General features: G+C 44.5%; 1 protein-coding gene across 2 annotated transcripts in view; it reads right to left on the reverse strand.

Moving 5' to 3' along the window:
• Positions 1 to 12647: 12647 nt before the first annotated feature.
• Positions 12648 to 26507, reverse strand: part of LOC135055455 (serine/threonine-protein phosphatase 4 regulatory subunit 1-like) — a 253562-nt gene continuing 239702 nt past the window's right edge. Inside the window, exon 20 of one of the 2 annotated variants that reach the window (XM_063959564.1) lies at positions 12648 to 13066. In XM_063959564.1, the coding sequence (XP_063815634.1) occupies positions 12990 to 13066 (77 nt within the window). In that variant the 3' untranslated portion in view covers positions 12648 to 12989. Of the gene's footprint in view, positions 13067 to 14329; positions 19915 to 26507 lie in introns of those variants that run through there. The other variant, XM_063959563.1, reaches the window with a different exon arrangement.

A 26507-nucleotide genomic window follows, 5' to 3' on the forward strand; every position in this document is an offset into this window, starting at 1 on the left:
TCCGCCCCCAGATTACTATGTCAGGGAGGATGGGGAGCAGAGTTCGGACACGGGAAAAGTGCCCCAGCAGGCGCCTCGTGCAGTCACACAGCTAGCCCGCAGCCAGAAATGGCACTGCTGGTATGAACTTTGCAATATTGCGGCAGGGCTGACCAGAAGACACTGCTAAAGATGGCGGAGATGTGCAAATTGGGCATAGACAGTGTCCGATATGTTCCAATGTGAACAATATATCGAACGACATATCGCCTAGTGTGTACCCAGCTTTACTGTGTTGTGCCTTGTTCTGTAATACAATACTCAATAAAAGATCTATTGGAAAAAACATTAATGTTGACTTTTTTCTTTTGTTAGCAGAAGACTCAGTTATGACACTGTTCTTTTCAGTAAGCTACATAAACAGGATATGCATAACTTGGCATATGATTTAAGTCTGTAATGCCATGAAAACAATAATTTTTTATAATTGTTTCAAGATGCCTTTTCAATGAGACTCAGCCTTTACTAGGTCAAATCTGGCACCAGTGAATGCAGATATTGAACTTTAAACTTAGGTTCTGCATCTAAAGCTGGTTACACACTAGGGGGGTATCCAATTAGACTGGGAATTTTTTTGGCCAAGAAAAAATGGGGGTTTCTTGTAATTTTTTTAGTGCCAAATTTTTTTCTGGGGGGATGCGGGGGGCTATCCAATTAGCCCCTGTTTTTTTTTTACCTGTAAAATTTTCCATTTTTGGTTGAAAACAAATAGGATCTGTTGAAAGTCAAGGACCTACTGTATGTGTTTTTCGCAGCCGTGATCAGGGAAAAACTGGCTTATTGTTGTGAAATTGGTTTCACCTGCCTCGAAATTCACGATCAGTGCCAGTTTCAAGGCTAATTGGATAGCCCTAATTAGCTGCCGTATATTACCGCAGCTAAGTGGATACCGGTCTATACAATCGAACGCACGATTTATAATTCCGATATGGATTGGGACAATATATCGTATAGTGCAGAGGTTCCCAAATGCGGTCCTCAAGGCACCCCAATGGTCCAGGTTTTAAATGTACCCATGCTTGGACACAGGTGACTTATATAGCACCTTAGTCAATTTGATTTAACCATCTGTGCTGAGCCATGGCTATACCTAAAACCTGGACTGTTGGGGTGCCTTGAGGACCGCATTTGGGTACCTCTGGTATAGTGGGTACCCTTAATCCATCATTCCCAGTTGTCGTTCATTGGATTGGCAAATTGGATGTGCTGCGCGTAACGATATATCGTGTCATTGTACAGTGGATAGTTTAGTGTGTGAGGCAGATGCAATGTATTGTTAAAGCGCGTCACACTATCAGATGGTGTGTACCCAATTTAAACCATCAGTCGGTTTCAAACTTTCAAGGTAATACAAAATATAGCAATTAGTATGTAATAGTTTCCTTGAATTTTCTAAACTGTAATACCTAGAAAAAATAAGAATTTACTCACCGGTAATTCTATTTCTCGTAGTCCGTAGTGGATGCTGGGAACTCCGTAAGGACCATGGGGGAATAGCGGGCTCCGAAGGAGGCTGGGCACTCTAGAAAGATCTTAGACTACCTGGTGTGCACTGGCTCCTCCCACTATGACCCTCCTCCAAGCCTCAGTTAGGTACTGTGCCCGGACGAGCGTACACAATAAGGAAGGATTTTGAATCCCGGGTAAGACTCATACCAGCCACACCAATCACACCGTACAACTCGTGATATGAAACACAGTTAACAGTATGAAACAATAGAGCCTCTCAACAGATGGCTCAACAATAACCCGATTTAGTTAACAATAACTATGTACAAGTAATGCAGATAAACCGCACTTGGGATGGGCGCCCAGCATCCACTACGGACTACGAGAAATAGAATTACCGGTGAGTAAATTCTTATTTTCTCTAACGTCCTAGTGGATGCTGGGAACTCCGTAAGGACCATGGGGATTATACCAAAGCTCCCAAACGGGCGGGAGAGTGCGGATGACTCTGCAGCACCGAATGAGAGAACTCCAGGTCCTCCTCAGCCAGGGTATCAAATTTGTAGAATTTTGCAAACGTGTTTGCCCCTGACCAAATAGCTGCTCGGCAAAGTTGTAAAGCCGAGACCCCTCGGGCAGCCGCCCAAGATGAGCCCACCTTCCTTGTGGAATGGGCATTGACAGATTTTGGCTGTGGCAGGCCTGCCACAGTATGTGCAAGCTGAATTGTACTACAAATCCAACGAGCAATAGTCTGCTTAGAAGCAGGAGCACCCAGCTTGTTGGGTGCATATAGGATAAACAGCGAGTCAGATTTTCTGACTCCAGCCGTCCTGGAAACATATATTTTCAGGGCCCTGACAACGTCTAGCAACTTGGAGTCCTCCAAATCCTTAGTAGCCGCAGGCACCACAATAGACTGGTTCAGGTGAAACGCTGACACCACCTTAGGGAGAAACTGGGGACGAGTCCTCAATTCTGCCCTATCCATATGGAAAATCAAATAAGGGCTTTTACAAGACAAAGCCGCCAATTCTGATACTCGCCTGGCAGAAGCCAAGGCCAATAACATAACCACCTTCCATGTGAGATATTTCAGATCCACGGTTTTTAGTGGTTCAAACCAAAGTGATTTTAAGAAAACTCAACACCACGTTGAGATCCCAAGGTGCCACAGGAGGCACAAACGGGGGCTGACTATGCAGCACTCCTTTTATAAATGTCTGAACTTCAGGTACTGAAGCTAGTTCTTTTTTGAAAGAAAATCGACAGAGCCGAGATCTGTACCTTAATGGAACCCAATTTAAGGCCCATAGTCACTCCTGCTTGCAGGAAATGCAGAAATCGACCTAGTTGAAATTCCTCTGTTGGGGCCCTTTCGGCCTCACACCATGCAACATATTTTCGCCATATGCGGTGATAATGAGTTGCTGTAACCTCTTTCCTGGCTTTAGTAAGCGTAGGAATTACTTCCTCCGGAATACCCTTTTCCTTCAGGATCCGGCGTTCAACCGCCATGCCGTCAAACGCAGCCGCGGTAAGTCTTGGAACAGACAGGGCCCCTGCTGCCGCAGGTCCTGACTGAGTGGCAGAGGCCATGGGTCCTCTGATATAAATTCTTGAAGTTCTGGGTACCAAGCTCTTCTTGGCCATCCACGAGTATCGTTCTTACTCCTCGCCTTCTTATTATTCTCAGTACCTTTGGTATGAGAGGCAGAGGGGAGAACACCTAAACCGACTGGTACACCCACGGTGTTACCAGAGCGTCCATAGCTATCGCCTGAGGGTCCCTTGACCTGGAGCAATATCTTTTATAGCTTTTTGTTAAGGCGGGACGCCATCATGTCCACCTGTGGCCTTTCCCAATGGTGTACAATCCTATTGGAAGACTTCTGGAGGAAGTCCCCATTTTCCCGGGTGGAGGTCGTGTCTGTTGAGAAGATCTGCTTCCCAGTTGTCCACTCCGGGAATGAACACTGCTGACAGTGCTAACACATGATTTTCCGCCTATCGGAGAATCCTTGTGGCTTCTGCCATCGCCATCCTGCTTCTTGTGCCGCCCCGTTGATTACATGGGCGACTGCCGTGATGTTGTCTGATTGGATCAGTACCGGCTGGTTTTGAAGCAGAGGCCTTGCTGGCCTCAGGGCATTGTAAATGGCCCTCAGATCCAGAATATTTATGTGTAGGGAAATAACCTGACTTGACCAAAGTCCCTGGAAGTTTCTTCCCTATGTGACTGCCCCCCAGCCTCAAAGGCTGGAATCCATGGTCACTAGGACCTAGTCCTGTATGCCGAACCTGCGGCCCTCTTGAAGATGGGCACTCTGCAGCCACCACAGTAGAGATACCCTGGTCCTTGGAGACAGGGTTATCAGCCTATGCATCGGAAGATGCGATCCGGACCACTTGTCCAACAGGTCCCTCTGAAAAGTTCTTGTATGGAACCTGCCTAATGGGATTGCTTCGTAAGAAGCTACCATTTTTCCCAGGACTCGCGTGCAATGATGCACCGCTACCTATTTTGGTTTCAGGAGGTCTCTGACTAGAGATGACAACTCCTTGGCTTTCTCCTCCGGGAGAAACACTATTTCTGGTTTATGTCCAGAACCATCCCCAGGAACAGTAGACGTGTCATAGGAACCAGCTGTGACTTTGGACTGTTTAGAATCCACCTATGCTGTTGTAGCACTTTCCAAAATAGTGCTACCCCGACTACCAACTGCTCCTTGGACCTCGCCCTTATAACGAGATTGTCCAATTACGGGATAATTACAACTCCCTTTTTTTTTTTTTTTTTTGAAGGAGTATCATCATTTCGGCCATTACCTTGATAAAACACCCTCGGTGCCATGTACATTCCAAACGGCAGTGTCTGGACTTGGTAATGGTAATCCTGTACCACAAATCTGAGGTACTCCTGGCGAGGATGGTAAATGGGGACATGCAGGAAAGCATCCTTGATGTCCCGGGATACCATGTAATCCCCCTCGTCCAGGCTTGCAATAACCGCCCTGAGCGATTCCATCTTGAACTTGAATTTTTTTATGTTCAAGGATTTTAAATATAAAATGGGTCACACCGAACCATGCGGTTTCGGTACCCCAACCCGTGTGGAATAGTAACCCCGTCCTTGTTGAAGTAGGGGCACCTTGAGTATTACCTGCTGGGAATACCGCTTATTAATTGCCTCTAGCACAGCCTCCCTGCTTGAGGGAGTTGTCAGCAAGGCATATTTTAGGAAACGGCTGGGGGGAGACTTCTCTAATTCCAGCTTGTACCCCTGAAATTACTACTTGGAAGAAACAGGGATCCACCTGTGAGCGAGCCCACTAATTGCTGAAATTTTTGAGGCGGCCCCCCACCGTACCTGGCTACACCTGTGGAGCACCCGCGTCATGGTGTGTACTCACAGGAGGCGGGGGAAGAATCTTGATTCTGGGAACAGGCTGACTGGTGCAGCTTTTTCCCTCTACCCTTGTCTCTGTACAGAAAGGAAGCGCCATTTGACCCGCTTGCTTTTCTGAAGCCGAAAGGACTGTACCTTTTTCTGTGAGGAAACCTGAGGTAAAATTATTTCTTCCCAGCAGTTGCTGTGGATACGAGGTCCCAGAGACCATCCCCAAATAATTCCTCACTCTTATAAGGCTCTCTATGCGCTTTTTAAGTCCGCATCACCTGTCCAGTGACAGGTCTCTAATACCCTCCTGACAGAATGGACATTACATTTATTTTGGATGCCAGCCGGCAAAATATCCCTCTGTGCATCTCCCATATATAAGACAACGTCTTTAATATGTTTTTATGTTTGCCAACTATTATCCCTGTTTGACAGGGTCACCAACCACGCTGCAGCAGCACTATCTGCAGGTCTCAGTCTAGTACCTGAGTGTGTAAATACAGACTTCAGGATAGCCTCCTGTTTTTTTTATCAACAGGTACCTATTAAAGTGGCCGTATCCTAAGACGGCAGTGCCACCTTTTTTGACAAACGTGTGAGCGCCTTATCCACCCTAGGGGATATCTCCCAGCGTAACTTATCCTCCTGGCGGGAAAGGGTACGCCATCAGTAACTTTTTATAAATTACCAGTTTCTTAACGGGGGAACCCACGCTTTTCACACACTTCATTTATTCATCTGATGGGGGAACAAAACACTGCCTGTTTTTTCTCCCCAAACCTAAAACCCATTTATAGAGGTTAAAGTCAGAAATGTATAACACATTTTTTATTGCCGGGATCAAGTCACGGATTATTGTGTATATGTCTCCACCTTGTCGACACTGGAGTCAGACTCCGTGTCGACATCTGTGTCTGCCATCTGAGAGAGCGGGCGTTTTTGAGCCCCTGATGGCCTTTGAGACGCCTGGGCAGGCGCGGGCTGCGAAGCCGGCTGTCCCACAGCTGTTACGTCATCCACCCATTTATGTAAGGAGTTGACACTGTCGGTTAATACCTTTTACCTCTCTATCCACTCTGGTGTCGGCCCCACAGGGGGCGACATCACATATATCGGCCTCTGTTCCGTCACCATATAAGCCTCCTCATTCAACATGTCGACACAGCCGTACCGACACACCGCAGACACACAGGGAATGCTCTAAACGAGGACAGGACCCACAAAAGCCCTTTTGGGGGGACAGAGTGAGAGTATGCCAGCACACACCAGAGCGCTATATACTGCAGGGACTAACTGAGTTATGTCCCCTATAGCTTTATATCTATATATATAATGTATACTGCGCCTAAATTTAGTGCCCCCTCTCTCTTTTTTTAACCCTTGTAGACTGCAGGGGAGAGCCAGGGAGCTTCCCTCCAACGGAGCTGTGAGGGAAAATGGCGCCAGTGTGCTGAGGAGATAGGCTCCGCCCCTTTTTCGCGGCCTATTCTCCCGTTTTTTATGGACTTCTGGCAGGGGTATTTACCTCATATATAGCCCCTGGGGCTATATATTGAGGTATTTTTGCCAGCCAAGGTGTTTTTATTGCTGCCTCAGGGCGCCCCCCCCCAGCGCCCTGCACCCTCAGTGACCGGAGTATGAAGTGTGTGAGAGGAGCAATGGCGCACAGCTGCAGTGCTGTGCGCTACCTTGGTGAAGACTGATGTCTTCATGCCGCCGATTTTCCGGACCATCTTCTTGCTTCTGGCTCTGTAAGGGGGACGGCGGCGCGGCTCCGGGACCGAACATCAAGGCTGGGCCTGCGGTCGATCCCTCTGGAGCTAATGGTGTCCAGTAGCCTAAGAAGCCCAATCCGGCTGCAAGCAGGCGAGTTCGCTTCTTCTCCCCTTAGTCCCTCGCTGCAGTGAGCCTGTTGCCAGCAGGTCTCACTGAAAAGAACAAATTCTAAGACTATAACTTTCTAAGAGCTCAGGAGAGCCCCTAGTGTGCATCCAACCTCGGCCGGGCACGAAATCTAACTGAGGCTTGGAGGAGGGTCATAGTGGGAGGAGCCAGTGCACACCAGGTAGTCTAAGATCTTTCTAGAGTGCCCAGCCTCCTTCGGAGCCCGCTATTCCCCCATGGTCCTTACGGAGTTCCCAGCATCCACTAGGACGTTAGAGAAACTTTATTATTTTCAGACCGAAAGGCAGTATTTTTGGATGCATTGTATTACTGAGTTTGGGTTACCCAGTTTCTATTCCCCACATGCAGCAGGAATGTTTTATATTGGATGCAGTTAGGTGCCTTGTGATTAGGTAAATGTATATTCTAATGCAAACATATGTAGTTATGCCTATTTAAAAAAAACTTTAGCTTACCTAGTGTGGTTAGGGTAGGAATTCAGGAAGGTTCAACAATAAACTTGCCCAGTCCAGAGTATGGGAACCTGAGCGCAGTTTCTTTAGCCTGGCTGTTCAGTCAAGTGGCTGCTGCTATGACTAGTGTATTATGTTGATGCTTACATTACATTAGCCACTTTACTGAAAATACATTGTAGAAGTCTGATTAAGAGAAGACCAGTTGCATTGGGGGTTATTTGTTTTTGGGGTTCTGCAGGGCCAGATTACCGACAAGGTGGTACATGTCTCGCCCTACTCGCCAAAGGTTGCTAATCCCAAAAGAAGGTGACGTTGAACCAGTGCATTATGGGAAAGGTCCTTTCGGGAATCTATGCCCTACCTCTCTAACTGCTCAGTCAGCAATCCCAGAATACTCAGCAAACAGGTCAGAGTAACATGTGTGAGCTCTGGAGTAGTAAAGCAGATGATGATTGAGGAGTGCCTGTTTGGAGGAGTTTAGCACTTTCTCTTCTGATCCCTGGAAGTGTTGATGGATTATGGACTCCATGCTCTCTGCTGCAGTACTGCCAGGATCCGGTCTCTAGGTCAACAGTAACTAGGTCGACAGGGTTTCTAGGTCGACATGTTTTAGGTCGACAGGTCAAAAAGTCGACATGAGTTTTTCATGATTTTTTTCTTTTTTTGAACCTTTTCATACTTTACCGTTCCAATTGTAGTCCACGTGGATCGTTATCTGTGCCGAGCGAAGCGGTAGCAGAGCGAGGCACCTTGCCCGAAGCGAGAGCCATGCGAGGGGACACGGTGCACTAATTGGGGTTCCCGGTCACTCTACAAAGAAAACGACACCAAAAAACATTAAAAACTCATGTCGACCTAGTTACTGTCAACCAATAGTGGTCGACCTAGACACTGTCGACCTAGTTACTATCTACCTTCCATACCACACCCAGTACTGCCTGGCCCCTATCTGTGTAAAGGCCCATACACACAGTGAAATTTGAGCTAACCCCAATTCTCACAATGCAACAGGGGCTAGGTCGGCATCGCAAGCACATAATGAGTGTGCTTGCGATACTGACTATGTGCGATTTTGGCTAAGTGTCAGTTTTGACTATCTTTTCTATGAGATAGTCAAAATGTACTTGCCTGCACAGTATATCTATGCTTGCGATGCCGATCGCGCGGGACCGCGCATCGGCATCGAATCTGGATCGCAAGGTGACTTTCACCTTGCGATCTGCACTAACTTTTCTTACAATTTTGACTATATAGTGAAAATTGTAAGAAAAAATCAGCCCGTGTGTACACACCATTAGCCTCCCCTATCTCCACAAACCCAGCATCTTTATAGAAGCATTCAACAGAGTAGATCCAGTGTAGACTGACTATATAACACACCACACTTACTATTAAGGGATTGTGTATGCATCTACCTTAAATACCCACTATATCTTGGAGGAGGCCATGTATAGGAGCTGCTCCTGCGGCAGTGGAAGCACAACACAGGCTGCGGACACACCAGCTGTATATAATCTGGCTGATAGAGCATCTTGGATTGTAATTGGTAGATGGATTAACGGGCAGGTCCTGTGGGGGTACTTGTAGTTCCACACTGAGGGTCATTTGGTTTGTGATTCTGACAATTGTACACACTGGTCTGGAAAAAGGTCCGGTTTGGGACCGAAACGTCGACCAACCATGATTAAGCTGCTGATGTGAGATTTGATAAACAATTTTTTGCATATTCATTACAAGTCTGGTGAGTGCCTTCTATATTAAATTGATTATATATATATATATATATATATACACACACAAAAAGAAAACCCAGACCCTCCAATGCTGGTGTCTCTGGAAAGAAAAACTAGTAAACAAGAGACTATAGATAAAGTATGGACTAAAAATGAAAATGTAAACCTAATACTGAGGCTACATGCGGAGAGACACTTATTGCAGGGGCGGAACTGCTGGAGACAATGGAAATGGTTGCCACCGGACGACAGTTCTGAAGGGAGCACCTCTCCTTCATTGTCCTGGCATCCCCTAAAATGCCCACACTGTGGCTTGTAAATTGTGCCTGATAGAGCTCCCCCCGGAAGCATGGTGGGAGGGCGCAGGGTGCAGGTGTGCTAGTGCTACATTGGCAATCATTACGGTGATTGGTGCCTGCATGTGGGGGGTGCTATCGGTGGAGTGAGAAACGCGAGTGCCAAAGGGGAGTGGAGGTGGGCCCTGTCAATGATTTATTATCCACACATCATCTTTCTCCCTAACCCAACACTGCTGGCTATCAGAATGCTAAGCTAAGAGATAATGGGGAGCTCCCACATTCAGCACTCACATGTTGGCGCATTGTTCAGGCGGAGGACTCTGGTCTGTTTCCATAGGGGCACAGTGCTTCATGTACACGTTTCACACCCTGTGCTGAACTCCTCCTATAAAATCTGCACTGCCTGCTCTTCTAGTGGGTATATCTACATGTCACCCCCAAACTGTAGTGTATATATTTCTCCCCCACCTCTCCTTCCCAGGTCCAAGTATGTGTTTCACTATGTCCCAGCAGGCCAGTGTGTGTTCCCTGTCTCCCCCCCCCCCCCAAGGCTCAATGTGTATGTTTCCGTGTCACCCCCCCCCCCCCCCCCCACTAGCATGTTTGTGTGCTCTTCTCCCCAGGGTGCGCATCATTATGTGTGTCACTATTTATGGACAACCATCCACCGTGTCTTTCACCAAACCACAGTTACTTTCGTCCTGCACCTTTTCCCACTTCACCCCTTACCTTCCTTTTCCTCCTCTTCTGATGCTGAAGGTGATGTCCTGCTGGCAGCCATTAAGAAGCGACACGGAGACACCTGAAGATGGAAGGTACGCACAATCTTCTACCAATACTTCTTACCCAGAGTTAAAACCTGTGAACTGTTTAAATTCAATCCTGGGGTGTGGGTGTAGTGGGTGTCTGTGTGTGTGGGAGGGATACCAACATCTATCCTGCCTCCGGGCGCCAGGGATGGTGTTAAGCTACTGCCTCACTGATCCGATAAGAGTGGTCCACAATGAGAGCAAGAATATTATTAAAAATAAGTTTTGTTCAACTGGTAGCCGCAATCAATCTGAATACCCATAGATCAGTTCAGTCATTTTCTTTTGTGCCCCATGAGAAATCCAGAAGATGAACGGTTTATTCAAGGTGAGGTTTAGAATGGCGATTTTTGGAGAAGCATGTACAGATCAGTGAGATTCGTGCATGCTTCTGTCTATAAAAGTAAATAAATTAAAAAAAGGACGTGCAGGTCCCCCCCTAAAGCATAACCAGCCTCAGGCTCTTTGAGCCGGTCCTGGTTGCAAAAATACAGGGGGAAAAAAAAATAGATTTTATATAGGTCCCTGCAGCCAAAGCATCACTACCCCAACTAGTCACCCCTGCCCGGGGTTCCCTAGGGGAGTGGGGACCCCTTAAATCTTCCCCCCCCTTCAGGCACCCAAAGGCCAGAGGTGAAGCCTGAGGCTGCCCCCCCCCCCCCCCCCCATCCCTGGGCAGCAGATGGGGGGCTGATAGCCAAAATTGTATAAAAATAAAGAATATTGTCCTTTGTTGTGGAACTACAAGTCCCAGCAAGCCTCCCCCTGCTTGCGGGTACTTGGAGAACCACAAGTACCAGCATGCAGGGAAATAACGGGCCCGCTGGTACCTGTAGTTTCACAGCAAAAGAAATACCCAAATAAAAACAGAACACACACTGTGAAAGAGTAAGTTTATTTACACATACTTACCTAGTGTCCCATGGAGCCCATTGGTCCCCTTGTCAAGTAGTATCCATTGGTGTACCTGTAAAAAAGAAACCAATATACTCATCTATTATACAATGAAGATCAGTCCTCTTCTTTCCATGTAGGCATCCATGGGTTAAAAAAAACCCCGGTCCAAGCCACTCAAGAATGCTGGGACACCCCGTGATTCCTCCTGTCACTAGAGGACCCGGCCGCCAATCAGGGAGTGCCACGTCATAGCGCGCTCCTGATTGACAGGCCAGGAGCGCACTGGCTATAATGGAGGATCGCAGTCCTCCATTATAGTTAATGGTGGGAAAATAGCAGTCTGCGGCTAACCGCAAGGCTAATTGAGGTCACTCTTGTGGGTGAAGAACAGGTTTTCTGATTCTACGCCATGGTCTGAATGACTCCCGCAGGCAGTAGGAGTTTCCGATAGTGGGTATGTGACTCTTGCCACTTGTTCTGACCATCTATGTAAAACAAGAATGCCTTTGCATTGTTCAGGAAACAGCAGAAGGTCTTGAACTAGATACTGTAGAACACAACATTTTATATCAATACACTAGAACAGGCATTTCCAACATCAGTCCTCAAGGCACAGTAATAGTGCAGGTTTTCGTTTTATCCAGGTTTCAGCAGAGATAGTTAAATAAAATTAACTGAGGTTCTATTTAAGGCACCTGTGCTCATGCACGGATACCACTAAAACGTGGACTGTTAGTGTGCCTTGAGGACCAAGATTGGGAATGCCTGTGCTAGAAATACAAAGGCCACTGTTGAATATTTGCCAATCACGCATTAACATGCAGAGAAGATGTTATTGAGCTTAATATGCAGAAATAGTTTGGACATCAAACCAGGTGACTGACCTTTGCATTTTGCTGGTGTAGATGAATCAGAGAACTAATGCATTATTCTTTGTTTTAAAGTCATAATACCGTCCCCTTCAGCTAGACATTGTACAGAACTAATGTATGCATTCTATAGCTTTTATTCATAGCTGGGGAACACCCCCGAAATGGTATAAAAATGTAAGCTACAATATTACACAATAGTCTATCTTGGAACCAAGCTGACTGTGAGAGTTATTCAGGTTTATTAGCAAACCAAAAAAGTTAACAACTGGGCAAAACCATTTTGCACTGCAGGTGGGGCTGATGTAACATGTGCAGAGAGATTTAGATTTGGGTGGGTTATTGTTTCTGTGCAGGGTAAATACTGGCTGCTTAATTTCTACACTGCAATTTAGATTACAATTTGAACTCACCCCACCAAAATCTAAATCTCTCTACACGTTTCATCTGCCCCACCTGCAGTGCACCATGGTTTTGCCCAATTGATAACTTTTTTGGTTTGCTAATAAACCTAAGGCCCTGTGTCCAGTTCCACATTCTTCTATCTGGGTTTCTAAATTACTTCGGCAACTGGGCTTGCCAGGAATCACTGCTGATGTACATTTATGAACTGCATTTAGCTGTCCCTAGCCAAGTATTATTAATAAACCTTTTTACTTATTAATGCTGTTAAATTGTGCTGTGTGTTACTGTAATCACGTGTTATTTTCATTGATATCCTTGTGTTATAAATACCCATATGGGAACAAAAAGCGTGCACACACACACAAGTGCCCAAATTCAAGCCAGAACAAGCTCCTGAATCAACCTCTTCAAACTTTCTGGCCTTGACAAACACTGAGGATGTAGCAATCAGAAAAGGAAAGTGGTAGTCTTTAAAGAAATCCTAGAATACAACAAATGTTAAATTTCTGATCCTGCAAATATAAGGTTCTGCAAATAACAAAGCCAGTTCCACAACTTCTTGTTAGCTAGAGAAGTCTCATAATTTGAGCCCCTGAAAGTCATCTTAGCCTTGAAAGGATCAATCTTAGACAGGAAGTTAAAGTAAAGAGCTGGGTTAATGAACGTTTACTGAACTCTGAAGGAAGTGCAGGACTCCAGGCCACTCTCTGATAGAACAAGTTCTCGGCTCTACCCAGTTCTCTTATGCCATTTCACTGACTCCTGCTTGACCAATGTAGTGCCCAGTTGCACATCACGCATTCGTTCTGAAATTACATATGGTAATGGTGCCAGTCATCTGAGCATGTGAAATAACATTACATTAAATAAAGTTGGTACTTAATAGTAATACAATTGTCTGAGTACTGCAAGAGAAGACCGTATTGACATAAAGGCCCCCATTCAGCTTGGATTGGTAAAGTCTGAAAATTGCAAACAGGTGATTGTCAGAGTATTGCACATGCACTGGGTCAGCACAGCACATGAGCAAACTATCAAAGTGCAATTGGATCCCGGAAGGATGCAAACACACTTTGATTGACAGTGGTGGCTGTAGGGGGGTGGGGTCAACACAATGCTTTAGGGAGTGGCCCCAACAGAGGTGTGTCCAGACACTTTTTCTAGGAGGCTGTGTGACGCTACAGGCAGCCGCTCCAAAGATAATTCTGCAATGTGATTGCAATTGAATTGCGATCACATCACTGGACAATACTTTGCATGCTGGGCAGCCCCCAGCATGCAATTGTACTCAGTAGCAGATTCTGTATTAAAAAAGAAAAGTAATCATCGGTGGTTTGAAGGGTAGAGGAGGGGATTCTATAGTAAAAACATATTTTCTTGATAATGGTTGCAATATCCAGTGATGCCTGGATTTTATTGCTTTCTGTCTCTACTCTCTCTTTCTCTCCATCTCTCTTCTCTCCCTCACTGCTCTACCTTTTTTTTCGTCACCACCCCTCACTATTTCCTGTGATGGTAGAGGTCAGAGTTCATATAAAACATCATCGGATTTCAACAGGATGGCATCATTTTTTTTATCAGCAGTTCATTTTATTATATATATTTATTCCCTACTCCAGCACCGGCTTCTGGACAGATATTTTGCAAACAGTTTTTGTACATTCACTCCCATAGGACCTGCTTTAGAACATCCTCAAGGTTAGTAACGTCCCCCAAATGGGATGAAAGCGAAATAGTGCAAACATTAAAGTGATAAAATAATGTGGGTTGAAAATGTAACAATATAGTTTTATACAAAGTAGGTTTACCATTTTATTCTTGTAATACATATTCCAAACATTTAAAAAGTATAAAACAAATATGCATTCCCTTTAATATAACCCCCTCCCCCCAAAAAAAACAAAACCCAATCCCAAACATTAAATAAGGAACCAAGATTGGGAATGCCTCGTCAGTGAGCATATCACTATGATGCAGTGAGGACACCTAGTGGACTCATACTCATAGCTACATCATTTCATTTCTGCAAGTAAGAACTTTTAGGAGTATAACAAAAACCACAACATACATTTCATAAATAGAAATCTAGTTTTATTGAGATTAATAGAAACTGGTTTCCAGAACACTATGTATAATACACTGCTGTTAAGGTAGGGTGCAGATCACTTGAAGTGTCCATCATAAATGAGCAGCTGATATGGCTGCTGGAACAGTCTGTTTCCAATCCATGGAAATGAAGTTAAGTGCTGACTTTATAATACGTAAAAGATGCATTGAAAATAAGACGCTCTACAGGAGTGTTAAAATATTCAACACTGAACAATTTGTACCTTAACAATGACTGAGGTGATTCTGTTCCATAGAAAGTGCACTACTGATATTACAACACAGTTTTCAACTGGTAGCTGCCGATTTGCTAACTTTTGTATTGTAAATATAAGAAATGATCATGAAACAACCCTCCCCTCCCCCATTTAAAAATATAAAATACAGTGAAAATATTAAGAATAAACAAAAACATACAGGTCCTAGATCTATGAATGGAGGAGGCCAGTGACATACAGATGACAGTATAATTCCCATCTGTGGGAGATTTACTACAGACTTTCATTTTGTGTGGTGATAACTTACTTAAGGTGCATACACACTGAGTGCTTTTCCTCTCTGCCCAGCGATGTCAGCAGGGGTGAACGGCTTTCAATAGCAGGACGCTATGGAAAGCAGCTCACCCCGCTTTTCATCTACTGGTAATAATAGTAGATGAACGGCGGCCGCCAGCAATGAAGCGGGAGCGCGCATCGCTTGTGCATACACACTGGGCGGCTCTGAGCTGAAAGCAGCTCAACACACCAAAAGTGAGCTGCTTTCAGCTCAAAATCGCCCAGTGTGTATGGGCCTTAGAAACTTAAATGCAGCACTAAAATATTACTACAAGTCAGAAAACGGCCCATTATTAAGAGTGTTAAAACAAGACATATTTAACATGGGATAGCAAAAGTGTTCTGTAATCCATTTCATACTTATAAACACATTTTAAATAGTGATGAGCGGATTCGGTTTTACTCGGTTTTACTCGGTTCTCAAAACCGAATCTTATTGGCTCACTGATGTCACGTGGTTTGGATAGCCAATAAGATTCGGTTTTGAGAACCGAGTAAAACCGAGTAAAACCGAATCCGCTCATCACTAGTTTTAAAGCATATGCTATGTGCCATTTCCAACTTTTCCATAACATGTCTTCATATCTTTTGACATTATAAATGTGTGCTCCTAGGAGTTACTTAACATCACTTCAAATTATTTTCTGGCATATTAATTAACTAGCCGTTAAGAAGCACTGTGTAAAGTTGTCGACCTGCAGTGCAGGCAAGAACAAGTTACATCACTTGCATGAGCCACAAGGATAAACTACTAAGGTTCAAGGTTAAAAATGTTTCACCTTACAAAATGGCTAAAAGGAGACAAAACAAGAACCAATCTATAGCAAAAGACTGGCAAGTTTCCATGATCTTCTTGCATTGTGTTTTCCCCTTGCACTTCAGTTAGTGTGTACTGCTGTTTGCACAAAAATATGACAATTGGAACAAATTTAAGTTGTGGGTGTATATACATTGAAATTAGTGCAAAGGAAAATGCAATTGTCCAAACACAACTGTGAAGTACAATGCTGTATGTAAACGCAGTATATTAATAGACTGAAGATACACTGCAACGAAATGGATAAAAACAAGACTTTGCAACGTTATACCATATAGTGACACCTGGGACAATTATGCTGCCTCATTACTGTTCTATCATCCCCATGATCCCTGAGAAAGCTATAGCTCAGTCTTGCCACACACTTGTTGTGTACATCTGCTATTATGTCATGTAATAAAAAGGATGTTGTAGTGGGCCAATTTAAGAAATGGGAAAACTGGTACATTTCTCAGGACTTTGGGGGTCATTCCGAGTTGATCGTTCGCTAGCAACTTTTTGCAGCGCTGCAATCAGGTTAAATCTCGGCAAACTGCGCATGCACCACATTGTGTAGGCGCGTCGTACGGGTACAAAGAGGATCGGTGCTGGGCGATGGATTTAACGAAGAATCCATTCACACAGCCGATTGCAAGGTGATTGACTTTAGGAGGGCGTTTGTGGGTGTCAACTGACCGTTTTCTGGGTGTGTTTGGAAAAACGCAGGCGTGTCCAAGAGTTTACAGGGCGGGTGTCTGACGTCAATTCCGGGACCAAAAAGACTGAAGTGATCGCAGTGGCTGAGTAAGTCCAGAGCTACTCAAACTGCAAAAAACTTTTTTGTGCCGTCGGCTGCAAAAGTGTTCGCACACTTACAAAGCTAAAATACACTCCCCCCATAGGCGGCGATTATCTGATCGCTGCGCTGCAAAAAAAAGTTGCTGGCGAGCTATCAACTTGGAATGACCCCCTTTATACTTCCTAGTGGTGGAACATGGTGAGGATGTTCTCTAAGAGAGCAACTATACTTGCAAGACAACAGTTGCCCTCTTTAACAAGATGTATTATGAAGGGGAAATAAACCACTGCTTTTGCATCACACCAATTGTAATCAGGTATGAAATAATTGGCCTCCAAAGTAGGAATGTAAAAATATATGAATATTTTTTTCAACTCGATTTGCTGGAAGCTTGTGCCATGCATCTACCACTACTCTTCTAGTTTCTAAAAGTGTTACATTGCTATCATGTGAAAATTGGTACGCAGTCATTGTGGAATTTTGCAATTTATGTGAAATTTTTTGCATTGACAACGGTTGTGCATTCCCACGTGGTCATGCCTTTAACAAAAAACAGCACCACTTGAGATCTGTATCAGAATTTGTGCAACCGTATGCATGTAAAAGTAAAGCAAGAGCGTTTTTAACATTTCAACTAGCGCTGTCCAGAAAACACAAAGATTCTTATACGATATTGGCATGGCTAAAGTTTTTAACACACACATGCTTATACATGTAAAATATCAGCTAACTAATAATGTAATTGCATCACCCCATAGCTGTGTGGAATAATACTGTATTCAGTGGATTTTTGTGTGCGTCATGGAGACATAGCAACTTTCTGTGTATATTTTGCTGGGACAATCTATTTACAGCAGATAGGACATAAATGTAAAGTTGAATATTCAAAAGATACTTCCCTTACAAAGTCAGATATTAAGCATAAACCTTGATTTATCCCCGAATGACACTGTGACTACTTTCAATACATGCTGCTTGTCCATTGCAAAACATGTAAACAAAAATCCTTATTTCAAATAAAGCTTTGCAAAAATCATTTTAAAACCATTTACCTTTATATATAATCTGATTATGCAAGTAAATGTAAATAGCTACTGCCTAGTAACTGAGAAGCCTGGGGAGTTTACATACTTTCATAATAGAGTACTACCTAATATTTTCCCTTTAATAACAACCTGGGATCTCAAGAGTCGGTCCTGGTAATCACAAATTCTAGGATTTTAAAACCAGGATTAGAATCCCTACCCACACCCTATTGCTGTGCCATGTATTATTAGAATTCTGTACAATAAAATATATATATATATATATATATATATATATATATATATATATACATACACACATACACATATGTCCATTTTAGGGTATCTTATTGAATAACTCCTACAAGCGAAAGCAATAGCTCGATGTTGTGCTTATTATGATGAGATTGGGATAGATGAACTGTAGATAACTCTGAGCTAATTATATTTTACAGCAACCCCCACCCAAACAAGCAGAACCTGTAGCAGTACCTGCACGGCCCTTGCCCCTATGTCAAAAACCCTCTTCCAGTTGCAGCTCCTCCAGGTTAGTGGCCGGCACTCAGTATGAGGTGCCTTGTAAAAAAAACAAAACAAAAAAAACACCACCACAGAAAGCGTACCATTATATCACATCATATCAGTGATTTAGGAGCCTCTTTAAGTCTTTATGCCCTAAGCTATTGCCTAGCTTTACTACAGTCCCTTCCCAAATACAATTACACTTGGCTAGGTAATTCACCCATTAGGAAGATGTAATACTTTCAGAAGAATATACAAATGAGCAGGACTTATGCAGGTTGTAGAGACTGTCTGAAATGACTCAATTATCAGTATCTTAACAACTTGCACACATTCACTTTTAGAAGTCTCCATTCTGGAGAAGGGATAGGAAGGTGCTGTAATAGTGGGATTTCCAGGGGAAAGGACCCACATAATTATACTAGACTAGTTACCAGCCAATCAAAATGACAAAACAACATAACGGTAATGTCAGCGCCAGCGGCTGTGCGTGGCCAAATGAAGGAACACTTGATTTGCTCTGTCAGGCGCCATCTAGGCGTTAGCCTTTTATTGTACAGGATTGGTAAGTGGGAGAGTTTTGCTGCAAAATAGGGAAGAAAATGGAGTAACTCCTTTAAAATGCAATATCTGAAACATTTCTGATACCTAGTGTACAGGAAAACTCTGGTCTTCCCCATAGCATCAAATAACATTCTAACTATTTTGTAGTGCACTTTAGAAAATGAAAGCGAACAGTAAATTGGTAGTTCCGAAAGAGAATACTAGTTTTGCTTTTAAACTTTTCATATATATTCCCTGTGTGAAACCTAATTAAAAAAAATAAATCACACTTTGTTTATCTGATTAGATATCCGAATATTCAAGACGTATAATCGAAATGATTTCTCCAGAGTAAAATGAAGACCATTACAAAACATCTAATATACTGAAATGGCTTTTGGATTTTAAAAATTTTCCTTATCTTGATGTTTGCTGGCCTTACAAGTTACTGTAACTCCACTGTCAAGGAGATAAATAATAAAACAGCGTTGAAAAATAAATACAGATTGGAATGTTACATGGCATTCAATTTGATATTTGTACAGTAATCCCCCATCTCTGTCAGAGCGGGCACTCCAGCCTGTATGACCCATGTTTTACATTTTGTTAACAAAATTTCACAATAAATCATATATCCCTCCTCCCCCTATAGTTACGCAACCACAGGTTTTTTGTTTTTCTTTTTTTGTTAAAAAAATATATAAAATATATTCAAAAACATATTACAGAAGTAGATAGTGTACAGCTTTCCATCTTATACAGTTATATACACAAACACAGGAACATTGGCTTTTTGTGTTCTGCAATCACATGTAAAGCCCTTGGTTCGTGGACTAGATTTATAATGGATGGGGTTAAAATATGTGTCACTGAGACAAGTGCTCAGACATCACTGCAACTGCATGCATTTGATTGCATTTCTGTTTTTAAATAAAGCAATTTTAAATATATATATATATATATATATATATATATATATATATATATATAAATAAAATGGGATAAAATATGCTTCATGCCAGTAAAAGTTTGGATTTTTTTCTGCTTTTCTTTTTGAGGTGGTGGTTAGAGAAGAGGTCAGCGATATTTTACAAAGGAGGATTGGCAGACCCATTGGAAGGATTTCAACTCCTTACACACAAGTTGTTATGTAATCAGTCGACAGATTGCTCAAGGGGGGTGTTGCTTAGGTGTCGCTTTGGCTCTGCTGCAGAAAAGAATCGCACATCTTGGTCTCTGTCCAGCTGCATGGCCTGAACGGTCTTCTCCACAGCCTCCAGGTGTGGGTTACCCATGCTGGTGAAGTAAGCTGGAAGAACGGTTGCATTGAACAATCATTAATATTTTACACTGCACATTATTCTCAGATGCCATTTAAAGGGCACTATAATTATTATTATTTTTAATAAATGCAACCTTCATTTTAAATCCAACTATTTTCTGCAACAGCTACCCACCCTTTAACTGCCAGAATATGAACTTCCAAGAGTGCACATAGCATGAGAAAGGGAGAACCTCACCGTACACAGCTTCCTCAGCTACTCTGCAAGTTGCCATTTTTCTCAGGGAGGAGAATTCTCAAACATTCTAAAGAGGACAAGAGAAGGTGTAGCAGCTAATCAGATTCTTGCTATGATTTATCTAGTACGTTATTTAAAATAATAGCAAGAGTCTAACTTGTTTCTATGGACAACTTCTTGCCCTCTTTAGTAGGTTTGATAAATATCTCAGACAGTGTCTGTATAAAAAGAGCAGTCACTGTGTGCTTCCTCCTGCACTCACTGTATAAGCTATCTTGTGCTATCTTTGTCTAACAATTATTTTATTATTTATTTAGTTTCTTCTTATATAGCGCAGCATATTCTGTTGTGCTTTACAATTTGAAACAACAGTGCTAAGACAAACTGGGTAATAACAGACAGAGGTAGGAAGGCCCTTCGCACAAGCATAAACTCCATAGGGAAATAGGAGGATACACAAGAGTAGGCACCATCTATAGCATAGCGGTCCTACCAGATTGTAAAGACAGTCCCGATGGGATGTAATTAGATATGAATGTTTCTGAAGGTCATGTGGGCGGTTCAGGAATTTGATAGGATTGCCTGAAGAGGTGAATGTTCAGGAAAGGCTTAAAAAGTTTGGAGGCTAGAGGAGAGTCATCATGCGTGGGAAGGCATTCCATAGGGTAGGTGCTGCCCGACAGAAAGCCCTGCTATTGTGAATGGGAGCAAGTAATCCGGGCAGATGAGAGACGCAGATATTGTGCAGAGCGGAGAGGTCGAGTTGGGAGATATTTTGAGATAAGCAAAGAGATATATGTTGCTGTAGATTGGTTAATAACAGCTTTATATGAGAGAAGAAGTATTTTATATAGAATATGGGCAACCAATGGGGGAAGGGGGGGGGGGGTTTGACAGAGAGGATCAACACACGATGAACGTCTTGCTAGGAAGATTAGCCTTGCAGCTGCAATCAAAATGGATTGTAGTGGCGAGAGTCTTTTCTTAGGAAGGCCAGTCAGGAGACTATTGCAATAATCAATGCGGGAGATAATGAGAGCATAATGAGAGCATGGATTAGCATTTTTGCAGTGTCTTGTGTAAGATAATGTCGTATCTCTGATATATTTATTAGATGCATGTAACATGATTTTAGAGACAGACTGAATGTATGGAACAAAGGGACAGTTCAGAGTCAAGGATGACATCCACGCAGCGAGCTTGTGGGGTAGGGTAATTGTTGAAATGTCAACAGTTAAGGAGATAAGAGGTTGGTAACTACTCAATACCCTCCAACATGACCCATTCCATTAGGTACAAAATGCTCTGTTCCTGGACTTCCTTGGCTGTTACAGAGGTGGGGCTGTAGCACAGTCCAAAATTCAACTAGGGAGCCACACCAACTGCCACCCCAAACACTGCAAAACATCACCGGCCAGGACTCGATGACTGTTTTTGTGATTCCCCTATTTGAATTTTGGACTGTGCTGCTGCCCCACCTCTGTAACTGCAACTGGAAAAGAATTCCAAGAACAGAGCATTTTGTACCTAATGGAATGGTTCATGTTGGAGGGTAGTCTTGGCTGGCGGGAATATAATGAAATGTGTTTTGGAAATGTTGAGTGTCCAGGGCATTACAATTGGAGTGGTAGGTGGTATTATATGTGAGGAAGTCACTTGGATTCCGAGATTTACGCCACTGACATTCTACTTTACGTCACAGTTTTTGTAGGTGTCTTGTTGAGTTAGAGTGCCACAGTTGGCATCTAATTATTGTAATTATTAATTTAAAACAGATGTTAAAAACTTGCAATGCCATTTTCTCTGACGTCCTAGTGGATGCTGGGACTTCCGTAAGGACCATGGGGAATAGCGGCTCCGCAGGAGACTGGGCACAAAAAGTAAAAGCTTTAGACTAGCTGGTGTGCACTGGCTCCTCCCCCTATGACCCTCCTCCAAGCCTCAGTTAGATTTTTGTGCCCGAACGAGAAGGGTGCATGCTAGGTGGCTCTCCTGAGCTGCTTAGAAGTAAAAGTTTAAATAGGTTTTTTATTTTCAGTGAGTCCTGCTGGCAACAGGCTCACTGCATCGTGGGACTAAGGGGAGAAGAAGCGAACTCACCTGCGTGCAGAGTGGATTGGGCTTCTTGGCTACTGGACATTAGCTCCAGAGGGACGATCACAGGTTCAGCCTGGATGGGTCCCGGAGCCGCGCCGCCGGCCCCCTTACAGAGCCAGAAGAGCGAAGAGGTCCGGAGAAATCGGCGGCAGAAGACGTTCCTGTCTTCAGATAAGGTAGCGCACAGCACTGCAGCTGTGCGCCATTGCTCTCAGCACACTTTACACTCCGGTCACTGAGGGTGCAGGGCGCTGGGGGGGAGCGCCCTGAGACGCAATAAAACACTATAAAAACCTTATATGGCTAAAGAAATGCATCACATATAGCTCCTGGGCTATATGGATGCATTTAACCCCTGCCAGTTTTCCTGAAAAAAGCGGGAGAAAAGGCCGCCGTGAAGGGGGCGGAGCCTTTCTCCTCAGCACACAAGCGCCATTTTCTTTCACAGCTCAGCTGGAAGGACGGCTCCCTGACTCTCCCCTGCAGTCCTGCTACAAGAATCAGGGTAAAACAAGAGAGGGGGGGCACTATTGGCAGCTAATATAAAACAGCAGCTATAAAGGGAGAAACACTTACATAAGGTTATCCCTGTATATATATAGCGCTCTGGTGTGTGCTGGCAAACTCTCCTGTGCTGGCAAACTCTCCCTCTGTCTCCCCAAAGGGCTCGTGGGGTCCTGTCCTCTTTCAGAGCATTCCCTGTGTGTGTGCTGGGTGTCGGTACGATTGTGTCGACATGTATGAGGAGGAAAATGATGTGGAAGCAGAGCAATTGCCTGTGTTAGTGATGTCACCCCCTAGGGAGTCGACACCTGACTGGATGGTCGTATTTAAAGAATTACGTGACAGTGTCAGCACTTTGCAAAAAACTGTTGACGACATGAGACAGCCGGCAAATCAATTAGTACCTGTTCAGGCGTCTCAGACACCGTCAGGGGCGCTAAAACGCCCGTTACCTCAGATGGTCGACACAGACCCAGACACGGATACTGAATCCAGTGTCGACGGTGAGGAGACAAACGTAATGTCCAGTAGGGCCACACGTTACATGATCACGGCAATGAAGGAGGCATTGAATATTTCTGACACTACAAGTACCACAAAAAAGGGTATTATGTGGGGTGTGAAAAAACTACCAGTAGTTTTTCCTGAATCAGATGAATTAAATGAGGTGTGTGATAAAGCGTGGTTTTCCCCCGATAAAAAACTGCTGATTTCTAATAAATTATTGGCACTATACCCTTTCCCGCCAGAGGTTAGGGCACGTTGGGAAACACCTCCTAGGGTAGATAAGGCGCTCACACGCTTATCAAAACAAGTGGCGTTACCGTCTCCCGATACGGCCGCCCTTAAGGAACCAGCTGATAGAAGGCTGGAAAATATCCTAAAAGGTATATACACACATACTGGTGTTATACTGCGACCAGCAATCGCCTCAGCCTGGATGTGCAGCGCAGGAGTGGCTTGGTCGGATTCCCTGACTGAAAATATTGATACCCTGGATAGGGACAGTATATTATTAACTATAGAGCATTTAAAGGATGCATTACTATATATGCGAGATGCACAGAGGGATATTTGCACCCTGGCATCTAGAGTGAGTGCGATGTCCATTTCTGCCAGAAGAGCGTTATGGACGCGACAGTGGTCAGGTGATGCGGATTCCAAACGACATATGGAAATATTGCCGTATAAAGGGGAGGAGTTATTTGGGGTCGGTCTATCGGACCTGGTAGCCACGGCAACGGCTGGAAAATCCACCTTTTTACCCCAGGTCACCTCTCAGCAGAAAAAGACACCGTCTTTTCAAACTCAGTCCTTTCGTTCCCATAAGGGCAAGCGGGCAAAAGGCCACTCATTTCTGCCCCGGGGCAGAGGAAGGGGAAAAAGACTGCACCAGGCAGCCTCTTCCCAGGAGCAGAAGCCCTCCCCCGCTTCTGCCAAGTCTTCAGCATGACGCTGGGGCTCTACAAGCGGACTCAGGCACGGTGGGGGGCCGTCTCAAGAATTTTAGCGCGCAGTGGGCTCACTCGCAAGTGGACCCCTGGATCCTGCAGGTAGTATCACAGGGGTACAAATTGGAATTCGAGACGTCTCCCCCTCGCCGGTTCCTGAAGTCTGCTCTACCAACGTCTCCCTCCGACAGGGAGGCGGTAGTGGAAGCTATTCACAAGCTGTATTCCCAGCAGGTGATAATCAAGGTACCCCTCCTACAACAGGGAAAGGGGTATTATTCCACGCTGTTTGTGGTACCGAAGCCGGACGGCTCGGTGAGACCAATTTTAAATCTAAAATCCTTGAACACTTACATAAAAAGGTTCAAATTCAAGATGGAGTCACTCAGAGCAGTGATAGCGAACCTGGAAGAAGGGGACTATATGGTATCTCTAGACATCAAAGATGCTTATCTCCATGCCCCAATCTACCCTTCTCACCAAGGGTACCTCAGGTTTGTGGTACAAAACTGTCATTATCAGTTTCAGACGCTGCCGTTTGGATTGTCCACGGCACCACGGGTCTTTACCAAGGTAATGGCCGAAATGATGATTCTTCTTCGAAGAAAAGGCGTCTTAATTATCCCTTACTTGGACGATCTCCTGATAAGGGCAAGGTCCAGGGAACAGTTAGAGGTCGGAGTAGCACTATCTCAGGTAGTACTACGTCAGCACGGGTGGATCCTAAATATCCCAAAATCACAGCTGATTCCAACAACACGTCTACTGTTCCTGGGGATGATTCTGGACACAGTCCAGAAAAAGGTGTTTCTCCCGGAGGAGAAGGCCAGGGAGTTATCCGAGCTAGTCAGGAAACTCCTAAATCCAGGCCAAGTGTCAGTGCATCAATGCACGAGAGTCCTGGGAAAAATGGTGGCTTCTTACGAAGCGATTCCATTCGGAAGATTCCATGCAAGAACTTTTCAGTGGGATCTGCTGGACAAATGGTCCGGATCGCATCTTCAGATGCATCAGCGGATAACCCTATCTCCAAGGACAAGGGTGTCTCTCCTGTGGTGGTTACGGAGTGCTCATCTTCTAGAGGGCCGCAGATTCGGCATTCAGGATTGGATGCTGGTGACCACCGATGCCAGCCTGAGAGGCTGGGGAGCAGTCACACAGGGAAGAAATTTCCAGGGCTTGTGGTCAAGCATGGAAACGTCTCTTCACATAAATATCCTGGAACTAAGGGCCATTTACAATGCCCTAAGTCAAGCAAGGCCTCTGCTTCAGGGTCAGTCGGTATTGATCCAATCGGACAACATCACGGCAGTCGCCCACGTCAACAGACAGGGCGGCACAAGAAGCAGGAGGGCAATGGCAGAAGCTGCAAGGATTCTTCGCTGGGCGGAAAATCATGTGGTGGCACTGTCAGCAGTGTTCATTCCGGGAGTGGACAACTGGGAAGCAGACTTCCTCAGCAGACACGACCTCCACCCGGGGGAGTGGGGACTTCACCCAGAAGTCTTTCAAGTGATTGTAAACCGTTGGGAAAAACCAAAGGTGGACATGATGGCGTCCCGTCTCAACAAAAAACTGGACAGATATTGCGCCAGGTCAAGGGACCCTCAGGCAATAGCGGTGGACGCTCTGGTAACACCGTGGGTGTACCAGTCGGTGTATGTGTTCCCTCCTCTGCCTCTCATACCAAAAGTACTGAGAATCATAAGAAGGAGAGGAGTAAAGACTATACTCGTGGCTCCGGATTGGCCAAGAAGAACTTGGTACCCGGAACTGCAAGAGATGCTCACGGAGGACCCGTGGCCTCTACCTCTAAGAAAGGACCTGCTCCAGCAGGGACCTTGTCTGTTCCAAGACTTACCGCGGCTGCGTTTGACGGCATGGCGGTTGAACGCCGGATCCTGATGGAAAAAGGCATTCCAGATGAAGTCATCCCTACCCTGATCAAAGCCAGGAAGGATGTAACCGCGAAACATTATCACCGCATTTGGCAAAAATATGTTGCGTGGTGTGAGGCCAAGAAGGCCCCCACAGAGGAATTTCAACTGGGTCGTTTCCTGCATTTCCTGCAAGCAGGACTGTCTATGGGCCTAAAATTAGGATCCATTAAGGTTCAAATTTCGGCCCTGTCGATCTTCTTCCAGAAAGAACTGGCTTCAGTGCCTGAAGTTCAGACGTTTGTCAAGGGGGTACTGCATATACAGCCTCCTTTTGTGCCACCAGTGGCACCTTGGGATCTCAATGTAGTTTTAGGGTTCCTAAAATCACATTGGTTTGAACCACTCACCACTGTGGAATTAAAATATCTCACATGGAAGGTGGTCATGCTG

Source organism: Pseudophryne corroboree, chromosome 3 (assembly GCF_028390025.1).
Source record: "Pseudophryne corroboree isolate aPseCor3 chromosome 3, aPseCor3.hap2, whole genome shotgun sequence".
NCBI classification, from domain to species: domain Eukaryota; kingdom Metazoa; phylum Chordata; class Amphibia; order Anura; family Myobatrachidae; genus Pseudophryne; species Pseudophryne corroboree.